We start from the raw sequence: 12901 nt of genomic DNA, 5'->3' as shown, positions 1-12901 counted from the left end.
ACTCTTTGAAAAATGTAGTGTAGGAGATCAAGCTGATCAACGTATCTGTGTGTAACCAACGGGTGTTTGTGTTGCTGGAACTAGAGAGATAGAAGTTTGAGGAGGTGAAGTTTATGATCAATGTGAATTTCATAAGAATTAAGAATCGGAGGGAATGTGGATATAATGGTTTGGGTTATTGTATATTGTATGTCGCATATAATAGTTATACTTTATGCTTGGATATATAGTGTGTATACATATGTATAATCACACATACGATTAAATAGTAAATTAAGTCATTAAATTATAGATATTTGGGTTAATATAAGGTTTAATTAGTTAATATGTGAGCATGTTAAAAAATTGTGTATAATAGAAGAGAGATAAAGAGAAGAAAGTTGATGGGGTAAAAGGTATTTTTTTACTTCTTGTTAACAAAGTTAAGGTTACATATTAATCTAAAATCTTATGAGACCTCTTTTGCTATTTTTAAACAACATGGGAATAGATAATTTCCAAGCCAAACCCCATCAAGGTGAAGTAAATTTTGTCCTTAATTTTGTAACTTTATCACTTATCTGGATGATTTTATTATTCTAAATATAGTAGAATATCATTGAATAACAAATGGAGCCTTAATTCAAAAGGCTCTCATCTTTCTCATTTTTAATAATGGGATGCCTTTTATTTAGTTTCATTGTAATCTTACAATTGGGCTGTCTCCATTTTTGCCTATTTAATTATTTTTCTAAAGTGGAGATACAATGAAAGTATTGTACACTTTGATATTGAATGCCTTTGTTGTTGGGAAAATGTTACTTATTATTGTATTTATGTTATGATTTTATTTTAGATATTCATGTTGTTTCAGGAAGTAATTATTTTAATTGACTTTTTAATTTTGGGAAAATTACTTTACAACGAAATAAAAAAGAAAAATTTACACAAATATGGAGGGGTGCAAGCCCAAACAAGTTTTCACACTACAAGAATTCACACATTTGCCGACTACTTTTGCCGACCAAAAAAAATTTGGTCGCCAAAAAATGACATTTGCCGACCAAATATTAATTAGTCGCGAATGATCATTACTTTTGGCGACCAAATATTATTTGTAATAACCCGACCCTCGCACATGCTTTCTGTTATATTCTGAGTCCTCGATTGATACTTTTAAATGCTTACTTACTGTGTAGTTCCGTGAAAAAAAAAAAAATTATGATTAAGGAAGTGAAATCCATGTCTATGCATGTCTATCTGTCTCATAAGGAAACTATCTGTCACCATTAACACGTTTGAATTAGAAATTGGAAGCCTTAACAGCTTAATTAGCTGAAATTGATTATATATCCGTAATCAGCATAATTTTTAGGTAATATTGAGCATGTTCGCGAAATTTTAATTTTGGAAAGATTAAACGATCCATTTTTGTCTTATATGCCTTACTTATATATATCTCTAAGCCTTTAGGAGCCTTGATCAAAAAACAAACAAACGTGAATACCATTTTTGGGGGAAAAAGAGGAGAAATCGGGGGAGAAGGGATTCAACAAGAAAGCTTGGCAAAATTGTTAGAGGTGTAGGATTGAATTCAAGGTAAGCTCAAATCCTTTTTGTTATGGCCACTTAGAGTTTGTAATTGATGTGTATGTTTGATTCATGTCTAATTCATGCTTGATTAATAAGGGTTTCTCCCTATTGGTTGCTTAGGCATCTAGATTGGGTGTGGTATGAAATTATACTTCAATCTATGGTTTTCTATCACCACTTCATGGAATTATGCATATATTATGTGTTATGTTTCAAGGATATGAAGAACTTGAATCCAAGAATGGAATTAGAGAGGGAGATGGCTTGTTGAAGCTCCTAATCTTGTTTAATTTATGATACTCAAGGTAGAATCCATGTTATAGTGATGTTAGGTGGGAATATTGCATTAATCTAACCTTGGGTTGCATGTAAAAATGGAGTGAATACCAGGTTGGGACTCGAATGGAAGTCCAGAATTTCAGAAATTCGCTTGGTCCGCTCGAGCGTAGGAAAGCCCGCTCGAGCGGGAAAAACCACCTCTCAGCAGTTTTGTGCAATTTACAGTCCGCTCGAGCGGCCAAAGTTACGCTCGAGCGGAGGACTCATTTTCAGGAAAAATTAAATGTTTGTTCAGCTTTGAATGCTTGTTTCTCTGGTATTTTTAGAATATTTTACAGATGATTTTAAAGCGGTTGTAAGCATACAAGGTGTAAGACTCAGGAAATGCTTTATAAAAAAAGAAACTAATGTATTAATTGTGTGCAGGGCACATTCCAGAAGGAAGCAACACGCCACCTCAACACTGTGAGTAGTAGTACCTACGTAATGTTATGTAATCATGTCAATGTTTCAAGGCATGTAAGGCAATTATGTTAATGTCTCAAGTATGTATGTATTTATGCATGTTTAAGATATGTTGGTGTTAAAACAAGTTTCAAGTGCATTTTCAAGGGCCTCGTGCCACAAGTTTCAAGTGTATTACAAGGGCCTCGTGCCATATGTTCAAGGGCTTCGTGCCATCATGTTTCAAGGGCTTATAGCCACATGCTTATGTCATAGGATTAGACCTAGGGCCATTATGAATTAAACGCAGAATCAGACAAACCATGTGCATGCTGCATCTTTCTATGTATTAATGCATTTATGTTTCAAGTTAGACGTCGTTCATTATGTATTACTACTCATTGAGCTCGGCTCACTCTCTATTATGTCTGTTTCTGTAGGTTATCAGTCAGGGGGTCAGTCCTAACTTTGACGCTGTCCCTTTTGTCAACCTTTACATGTTCAGGCACCATACCAGGCCATTTATTTTTGTGAAGCTGCTAAGATATGGGTCTGCTTTTGAGAGCCACCTATGGATGTTGTACTTAACTTTTATATTCCTTTTGTTATGCCCAATTATCGGGCTAGGACTGTAAATGTATATGTTATACACGATATCCAAGGATATAGTTTTAAACTTTATCCGCTTTTGATGATGTATGTAATGCATGAGATCCTGGCATATTAGAAATAGCTCAATGGAGTATGCTTGTATTTTTGTTATATTAATATTTTATGCTTCCGATAAGGCCCCGTACGGTGTGTACACCAGTTTTTATGTCAGGTTTTGCTTAGGTTATGCCCAAACCTTTAGGGGCGGGTATATGGGTCGTGACATTATTGGTCGCAGAAGGTTATATTTTGGCGACCAAAAAATGAGTTGGTCGCAGAAAGTGGTATGCTTTTGCCGACCAACTACAAATTTGGTCGCGGAAGGTCACATATTTTTTGGCGACCAAAAATTTGGTCGCCAAAAACTTATTTTCAGCAACCAAAAAAAATTAGTCGCCAAATTAGTACTTTTAGCGACTAATATTTTAGTCACCGTTGATTGAGATTTGGCGACTAAAAAAATTAGTCGTTATATATTTGAGATTTTGCGACAAAAAACGAATTTAGTCGTTAAAGGCGAAATTTTTTTAGAGGGAAATCACGCGCCCACCCCTGTTCTCTGTTTACAATTACACACAACATTTTGTTCAAATTCTCCTCCATCGCCAAACCTCACCCCATCGCCACAGATCGCCACATCTACATCGTCGATGATCCTCCTCCTTCTCCTCCGCCTGTGCCTCCGCCGAATTCGAGAAGATCGTCGAGATCTGAATCAGATTTGAGTCCTAGGTCGAGATCTGACCATCGTGAGCGATCCACAGCGACACAATGGCTTCCAAATCCTACAACAAGATCATCGATATCTACGACGACCTCATCCTTCAGGTATATACACGATCCCTTCCTTCTATTCCATGATTGATCTCTCTTCTTATCAAACCCTAATCCTACGACGGTTCTCCTACCTCTTATCTCTCTCTCTCTCTCTGTGCTTGATCTCTACGCCGTCTCAGAGCTTCATGCATTTCGATTTCATCTAAAGGTGCGATCAATTTCAATCTCTTTTCTCTATTTCAATCTGTGTGTTGTTTGTATTGGTTTAGCTTTAATAGAAATGATCTGATTTGGCGTATGAAAGCTATGAATTGTGGTTTTTGATTCTATTTTTGCAATGAAAGTTGAATATGATCTATCTATCTTGACGATTTGTTTGTGATTTGTTGTTGTTGAAGTTTGATGTGCACGTAGATCTTCAATATGATCAATCTTTTAGATTTGTCTCTGTTTTTTAGTTCTTGTTAGTGGTTTATATATATATATATATATATATGTCATTTTCTCTATTTCAATATTTTTTTTTTTGTCGGAGAGCTCGATTCAGCAGCGATTTGTTCTACCCTATTTCTTAAACTATTTTATCTTTCATAAAAGCTTTAGTAGAAAATAAGAGAGAATAGAATTTTGAAAGCAGTATGAGGCCTTCAACTACAGCTTTTTTTTTTCTGTTGAATGATTGAATCAACATTTCACTTTAGCATTGCATTTCCTCTCCCAGTATATTGATGTTCAATCTTATTGCCCTTGATTGGAATGGTCCAACCCCAGGCCAAAAACATCTCCTTAACTGTTCTTTCATCTTGCCACTCTTAAGTCCATTTCTAGAATGGACTCTGCTAGCCACAGCCCAATGGGGTGTTGGTTATGGATCAAATAATGCAAAAAATATAATAAAATAAAAAATAGAATGGTAATACACATCTTACATGTTTTATATATTGTTAAATATTTTTATACATTTTTTACATATTTCAATACATTTTTTACATATATTCCAATTTTAGCATTTCCCTTCTAGTATTCATACTGGCATCCTATTTTTGACTTGCCTTGACACTTATTTGTCCTGAAATTATCACTTGAATAGTGCTTGTTTCATACTCATGATGTTTTTTGGATAATCAACATTTCAAAGCATAAAGAGAAGATTAGCACTGATTATGCACAAGAATGACACAAGCATATTGAGATAAAGCATCTATATTCCAATGTATTTTGACTTTTCCGGTCACTTATCTGTTGTGAAATTATCAACTTAATAGTGCTCGTTTCATACAAATGATATTTCTTGGATATTCATTGTTTGAAGAGTAAAAACATGTTTCCTCGCATATGCAATCTTAAATCTCTCTCCTTCATTTTAATCAGCATACATCAATTGCACATAGCATGCTTCACAAGTTTGATAGTCTGATAGTTGGTCCAAATATATCATTCATCCTAAGAGTGCCTGTAATGCTTCTCCGATACACTTTTCGATCTAATAAAAATAATAACTAATACTAATAATTTTTGCATCCTACTTCCCTAAAGTTTCTCTTACTCCAAATAATATAATTATGTGAAGTTATCCATGACATCTAAGCTCAGTAGTATCACTTAGCCACCTTGTACTCAAATCCCCTAGTCTCTATTGTCTAAATTTTTAAAATCAAATCTCCACATTTCTCTAAGGGGATTATCTCTTACTGGATCTGAAGTCAGAGTACCAGTCCAATGATTAAATACCAGCTTCATCATCAAACATAAGATTATAATTAGTAGGAACCCTTCAAGAAATTAGGAGGCTAATGAGTATGATCATCAATGGCATCTAGTCTGATCAAACCTGAAACAAAATAGATTATTTATGACATGAAAAGGAGGTTTAACGGCCCAAGGAAATTTACCCTTCAACATCTTTTCCATGCTCTTAATTTACAACGCTGCCGCAGATGCCCCTGATTAGAGTAACCGGACTTGGGAACCCAATTAGTATTGTGTGTTGGGCACGAAGTGTTTGAAGAAAGGGATGAAAATAGGATGTATAAATTACAGTTGATGATTATTTTGAACATAGTTCAATGGGTTGATTCTTGATACTGTAATTAATGGATTATAGAATGGAAATAAGCTATTTTTCTCTAGCTTAAGTACTTAACTATAACTGTGTCGGGCACTGTAAACAGAATTGTGATGTCTTCTCTTTTAAGTAATACATCTAATCTTTTCCCCCAAGAAAGATCTTCATGAATCTCATTTACTAGGGAGTTTGGACATCCAACAGAACTGTTACCAAGGCCCCATTCTTCAAATAAGATCCATTGCATAAAAACTGAATATTTGAAGCCCCTTACCCCTACATTGTACACTCTACACACTTTGATTCACTTCATATCCCCTCTTGAGCTGCTTGAACTAGTGCTTTGGATGTTTTCTAGGATTGACCATAGTGAATATGCACTTCAGGTATCGTCTAAAATTTCTGCTCTCTCAGTTGGATTATGGATTGCTGATTGTGCTTTTGATATGCTATCAGCTTATTTGCAGCAGCCATATACTAAACGAATATCATACAATATGTTTTGGGGAATGGAGGAAAAGAATTTTGATGTTCTTCTGTTTGAGAATATTTATTCTGAAGTCATTGAAATTGCCATGGGTTTTGAGCTAGATGTTGCAGATCTATGTTTGTTGAAAACTGTTAATGTCGCAAGCATACATAAAGTAATGCAAAACCAGCACATTCCTCTAAGTATGGATATATCGAGGGTGATAGTAAAAACTCCGATAAAAGTACTTTCTTGCTGCATCCACAATACTAACATGACTAGATCTAACATATTGTTTCATCTTACTGAAGTGAGCCCCTTTAATTATTTAGTCTTTGGAAACTTGTTTTCAGATATGATGAATAAATATTTGCTTCGCAAGGGCAATGTGATTAAAGGAACATCTAACAATACTCGTTCAGATGATGACTTTGTGATGCTTCTGCCTACTGCCTGGTTGTACTTACTGCCTCGTTCAGATATGTGTTAAAGGAACATCTAACAATACTCGTTCAGATAATCAGATTCAGTCTCTGCCGGAGGAAGATGGGAATATGAAGGAGATTCATTCAGAAGTGAGATCTAATAAAGAGGACTCGTCAAGATTTCGGTTTATGAACATATTGGTGTGGACTTGGCAGTTGATTGTCAAGAAATTCCCCTCAAAGTCTGAGGACTCTGGAAAAGTCATTGGCACAAACTATTTCTTGTTCATGTTTTTGGAGGCCTTCATTCTAAGATATATTCTGGAGTTAACTAGAGAGATGCATAATTGTCTTATCAAATTGAATTCTCTTCCATTCATTGAACAATTGGTGAGATTGTCTCTTCTTCATAGGTTTGAGGATCCTGCAACACTGAAGATGCTACGAAGTGTTCTTACTTTGCTATCTGATGGGAACTCAAACAGTTTAGTGCTTCAGTTGCGGCTTGCTCACTCTCAGTTTGCACCTACCATACATTATGTTTCCAAATCATCTGGTGGTTCTCAGTTTGGTGTGATCGTTAAGCCTATGTCCAGCATTCTGAGATTACTTGTTGTCCATCTACTTATCAAAGTGCACTTAATATGGAAATGAGTCCACAAAATACATCTGAACTGAACATGAAACGGTTGGAAGTTGTTAAGTTACTTAGGGCACTGTTTCATTTCACGTCTCAGCAGTGTGGTTTTGATTTCAAAAAAGACATTAGTGTGAATTCTAGAGAATTGGTTTTCTTGCTTCTGTCTTCTTATGGTGCAACACTCAGTGAAGTTGACTTGGAAATATATGATCTCATGTTTGAAATTGAGTCTGCTAATGAATCAAATTCTGGAAGCATTGCTGAGATGGATTACCTTTGGAGAGCTGCTGCTATAAAAGTAAGAAAAGAACGAGAACAGGAGCAGGATCTGTCATTTGTTAATATGAATGATGTTGAAGCAGTTGAAGAACGCCGAAGAAGTCAATTTAGGGAAAACCTCCCTGTTGACCCCAAAGTGTGTGCAACTACTATGCTACATTTTTCTTATGATAGAACTGTGAGTGAGGGAACTTTATTCTTGTCCAAGTATCGGCATGATAATTCTGAGGTATTTGTCTGACTACAGTGAAGCTGAACTCCTCTTATGGCATATTCACCCAAAAACTCCTCTTATGGCATGCTGCAGTTTTCAACTATTTGTTTATATAATTTGTTATTGTCATTATTATTGTTGTTATTATTGTTATTATGAACTTGTCCATGGCCCAGTTGCAATTCTGATTAATTTGTTGATTTTATTCTACGCAGACACCTTATGCAAATGTTGAGAAAATACGAATATATGATCCTGTTTTCATATTGCGCTTCTCAATTCATAGTCTGTCAATGGGTTACATTGAGCCTATGGAGTTTGCTAGTTTAGGGTTGCTCGCAATTGCATTCGTTAGCATATCTTCACCACATGATGAGATGAGGAAATTGGGTTATGAGGCTCTTGGAAGATTCAAGACTGCATTAGAGGTACTTCTGTCTTTCATCAAAATTGCTGTTTATGGAATATGCTGTGAGTACTGCAAAATTTTTCATAAATTTGGGTTGTTATTTGTTCTTCCTATTGTGTGTGTAATGTTAACAATTCAAGCTGGAATGAGGCTGCATTAGCGTTCAGTGTGCGATTGTGGAAGCACTTGCTTTTATGCTGTGTTTGGTTGGGGGATTTGGAAAGGGAAATGGAAAAGGTAGGTGAAATGTGAATAAATCATGCCTATATTTCACATAGTTTCACACACCTTTTCCCTTTCCCTTTCCAAATCTCTCCCCAAATCCCCCAACCAAACACACCATTAGGAGGGTCAAAGTTTTGGAGTTTGTAGGAAACATCTGACTACACCCCAAAACTCAACTCTATGTTGGTGATCTATTTTCTCTAGTTTGCTCTATGCAAAAGCATGCTTACATATACATATAAGTAGATCAATCAATAGGGCCAACTAAGCTTGAGGCCTGCCTGTTCAACCCATACAATTCCAGGCCAATATTAAATTGGGAACGGGCTGAGTTTGGACAAAGTTAGGCCCAAAAGTGAATTCAGCTGAGTTTGGGCAATAAATAGCTCAGCCTGTCCAAGGCTTGGCCCATTTTATATAAATGTACAAGTGATAATTTGAAGTTCTAATTTATTTATTTTTTTTATATTAGCCTAAAAAATAAAGAATTGTATATATCTTTTTTTTTGGCCAATACATAATTACATAGATACATATGTGTTACTTAGAGAATTTGTATAGGAAAATATTCTATGTACATAAAATGGAAGAGAGAGAGAGAGAGAGAGAGAGAGAGAGAGAGAGTACATAAAATGGGAAGTATTCTACAAAACTATGTATGAGAATTTAATTATTGTTAAGTCAAAATCATAGATAAAAAGGCATTTTTGCCCATCCCTTCTCCCACCACCCTATCCACTTCTTTCTGCTAGCTTTAACACCTTGGCTTTCATCACATGCAAGCACACAAAATTTGTCCAGAGAGTTGGAAATCCACACACACACACATATATATAAGTGCCATATTAGAGGAAAATAATATGAACCAGAGTGAGTGCAAAAAAGTTTAGTGCATATATTTAGTGTGCCGATTCCTTCTCCGCACGAATCAACCACCTGACATGAATCATTAAAATACACATCGCCACATTGGTTGTGAAAAATGAATTAGAGAATGTGGCAATGGTGATGGGTATTTTAAGGGGAAGGGGTGGGGGTGGGGGACTAGGGTGGGTTTGGGAGGCAGTAAGGGTGGATTCAAGTGGATCGGGCGTGGCGACAGGAAAGGATATACATGCACAAATATGGCTTCTTCTTGCCCCCCCTGTTTTTGTTCGATCAGTAAATAAGTTCCTATACATACCTTTTAAAACAAAAGTTTCCATTTAATGACTTAACGTTAATGTATTTGTCATTTACATTTCCAGCTGCTGTCATCCAGTATTTTGTAGTGTTGGAGGAACCTTTTTTTTAATTTATTTTATTTTAAATTTCAGCTTAATTGTTGTAAACATATGTGGTCTGCCTTTCTTTCTTTCCCACATTGAGAGAGAAAGAGAGAGAGATGCATAATTTTCTTTTATGCGTCAAATTATCTGTGAAGGTCTTTAAAATTCCTCTGTTTTGTTATTAATTTTCCTTTAGTATCTGTAAGTTCTTTGTTCATAACGATTTCTAACTGTTTATTACAGAGGTGTCAAAAGAGGGAGGGTTTAGTGCGACTTCGGCTTTTGTTGACGTATTTGCAAAATGGTATAGAAGATCCTTGGTAGAGGATTCCCTCTATCATTGCTATGTTTGTTGCAGAGGCTTCTTTCATATTACTGGACTCTTCACATGATCATTATTTAACCATAAGTAACTTTTTGTTGCGCTCTCCGAGGGTGAATGTGAAGGTATCTGCTTTCTGACTGCAAGGAATCAGTTTATGCTATTGTCATTTAGTTTAGCAGTTGGCCTTATAAGGTTTATATGCAATTCATTCATTTCTATTATTCATTGACAAGAGTCATATTCAATTAACTAAGAAATAGCTATATAATTCGTGTCCTTTCTGCGTGTAACATCGATCAATTCTGAATTCTTATAGTATTTTCCGACTTTGGTTGCAGTGTATACCATTTTTTGAAACTTTTTTTTGGAGCAGCACTGTGAAGTTTAAGACACTCAGACTCTGGATACTTCGTCTCTTGTATGCTGGGCTAAATTCAGATGATGATGCTCAAATATATATCAGGAACAACATCCTTGAGATTCTACTGGCTTTTTATGCCTCTCTGCTTTCGGATTATGAGTCAAAGGAATTGATCCTTCAGGTAAATTCTAACTTTGTTTCTCATGCTTGTTACAAGTTGCTTTGATTTGTGTAAAATATTGATTCACAATCATCACATTAAGTTGGTTGCAGTTGGATTGGGCATTAGACAATGCGTTGGGCATGGGGCATTCTGTGTAGAGTTGGTTGTTCTCTATTTGATGAGAATGATGGATTGATTAAATTGAAATTGGTTTGAGATCAATTAATCAATTGTTAATTATCAAATTTGATGAGATTGATGGATTGATTAAATTGAAATTGGTTTGAGATCAATTAATCAATTATTAATTATCAAAATTGGGAATGATTTGATCATAATTGTCTTATTCACCATGCTTTTAGGCATAATTCCATAGGTTCGTAGTTATTTCAAATTGCTTTATTATATATATGTTACCACTTATAAAGGCATCCCATGTAAGAACTAAAATGTTCTATTTTTGCTTGCTTTGCAGGTGGTAAAGAAATCTGTTAAACTTCATAAGATGGCTCGCTATTTAGTTGAATACTGTGGTATGATTTCATGGTTATTATCTATTATTTTAGTCTTCTGCAAGAAGCAATACCAAGGGCCAGGAAATTTTCCATCTACTTTTTTAATCACAGTACTGGAGGTAATAAGCTATTCCGATTATATATATATATATATATATTTAATTTTTATTTATGACGAGGAAACCTTTAAAGGCTGGGCCACATTGGCCCCACCCTTGTAGGGTAATCCCATCACCCAATGCCAAAACCTTCCACAAGCCACATGTATCAGGTAAGGTGTTGCTAGTGGTGTTCAAACTCAATAACTCCTAGTTTATAATTGGTGTGAACCCTCCCTTAAATCACTTCAATCAAAAGAGTCCATTGAAATGGTTGCCTGCATTGCCATTGAAGCAATCTCTATATTAGAGAAGATGCACTCCAGAGGGTGACTTTTTTTACCCCATTTACTTTTTAATTTTGCTTATATTCTTTTTTATTTCCCTTGATGTGAGGAGAGGTTTTTCTTTCTTCCCCTTTCTATGTTTGTAAATAAACTTAGAATCCAATTATTATTATTTAGCTGTAGCGATTTCCACTTGTTAAAGTATATGGTCTGTATATGACTGCTACAACTTTATGCAGATATGTGCATGGAGATGTAAAGCCTGAGAACTTTTTGCTTGGTCCGCCAGGGACACCTGATGAGAAAAAACTGTTTCTTGTTGACCTTGGATTGGGTAAATTTTACCATATACATTTGTTCTCTGCAGTACAAATATAAGACACAGTACGATACTGAATTATGCCAGTTTTTCATTATTCTGACAACACATTTTGACATGCAGCAACCAGGTGGCGTGATGGTTCTACTGGTCTACATGTTGATTATGATCAACGGCCAGATGTTTTTAGGTAAGCTAATGTTTCAATAATTTATTTTAGTTCCTTTCTACTAATGTTTCACTTACTGTTGTTCTCACTTTCACTACTTTAAAACCTAGGTACCCAGTATTTACAGCAATCCTATAAAGTGAGCGAGTCATTTCCATTCAAGTGGATAAATAAAAAATGGAGGGAAGGATTCTATGTAACTACCATGGCTACTGCAGGAAGTAGATGGGCAATTGTCATGTCTCGTGGGGCAGGATTTTCTGATCAGGTTCAATTATAATTTTTGGAGCTTTGCTCAGTTAGAAAGCCAATTTTCTGGTGAAGAAAACTCATGGTAAATTGTATAAGACTACTTGGCAGTATAAGCATTTTTGGGAGGATTAAATATTTTTGGTTGGATGTGTATGGATAACAAATATTAGTAGTTTTAGTTGTTGACAGCTGTGCATGGATAACAAATAGTTTTGTTTCAAATTGTTATGCTAGACGGATGTGACTTGTGAATAAAAACTTAGAATAGTTGTATTGTGTCGAATGTTAATGAATTATGTATTGTGTCGAATGTTAATGATTCAATTAATTTGAATGATGCTTTAAAATTATAGGTTTATTATGGATTGAATGAATTATTAGGAATTACAGGTGTATTGTTTTCCTGCTTTGGCGACCAATTTATTAGTTGCGACATCCAAAATAATTTTTTTTTGCAAAAAATGACAATTGCCGACCAAGAGTTTTGGTCTCAAAAAATACATCTATTGCCGACCAAAACAGCTCTTGGTCGTGGAAACTCACTTTTGCCGACCAAAACTTTTGGTCGCGAAAAGTAACATATGGCGACCAAACTTTTTGGTCACAAAATGTGTCAATTGGCGACCAAACTTTTTGGTCGCGAAATGTGTCAATTGGCGACTAAGATATTTGGTCGGGAAAATATCACTTTTCGC

The 12901-nt window shown here is 35.4% G+C and overlaps 2 protein-coding genes and 1 non-coding gene across 3 annotated transcripts; all 3 read left to right on the top strand.

Moving 5' to 3' along the window:
- Window positions 1-4827: 4827 nt before the first annotated feature.
- LOC114296191 (U6 spliceosomal RNA) lies at window positions 4828-4932 on the top strand. Its single transcript, XR_003641135.1, has one exon. It is a non-coding gene; the product is annotated as a U6 spliceosomal RNA (small nuclear RNA).
- Window positions 4933-7341: 2409 nt separating this feature from the next.
- Window positions 7342-10562, top strand: LOC114296183 (uncharacterized). Its single transcript, XM_028240459.2, has 4 exons — window positions 7342-7830; window positions 8031-8243; window positions 9961-10164; window positions 10381-10562. The coding sequence occupies exons 1-3, from the start codon at window positions 7363-7365 to the stop codon at window positions 10039-10041; spliced, it is 762 nt and encodes a 253-aa protein (XP_028096260.2). The 5' UTR covers window positions 7342-7362; the 3' UTR covers window positions 10042-10164; window positions 10381-10562.
- An 882-nt stretch (window positions 10563-11444) lies between these two features.
- On the top strand, window positions 11445-12362 carry LOC145804522 (casein kinase 1-like protein HD16). Its single transcript, XM_082898701.1, has 4 exons — window positions 11445-11508; window positions 11706-11800; window positions 11909-11975; window positions 12065-12362. Exons 1-4 carry the CDS (start codon window positions 11450-11452, stop codon window positions 12090-12092), a joined length of 249 nt encoding a protein of 82 aa, XP_082754827.1. The 5' UTR covers window positions 11445-11449; the 3' UTR covers window positions 12093-12362.
- The last annotated feature ends 539 nt before the right edge of the window (window positions 12363-12901 follow it).

The sequence above is a fragment of the Camellia sinensis genome, chromosome 12 (genome assembly GCF_055761805.1).
Source record: "Camellia sinensis isolate YWXY chromosome 12, ASM5576180v1, whole genome shotgun sequence".
NCBI lineage: Eukaryota > Viridiplantae > Streptophyta > Magnoliopsida > Ericales > Theaceae > Camellia > Camellia sinensis.
Note: the sequence above shows the minus strand (reverse complement) of the source record. Positions and strands in the feature narration are given on the sequence as shown.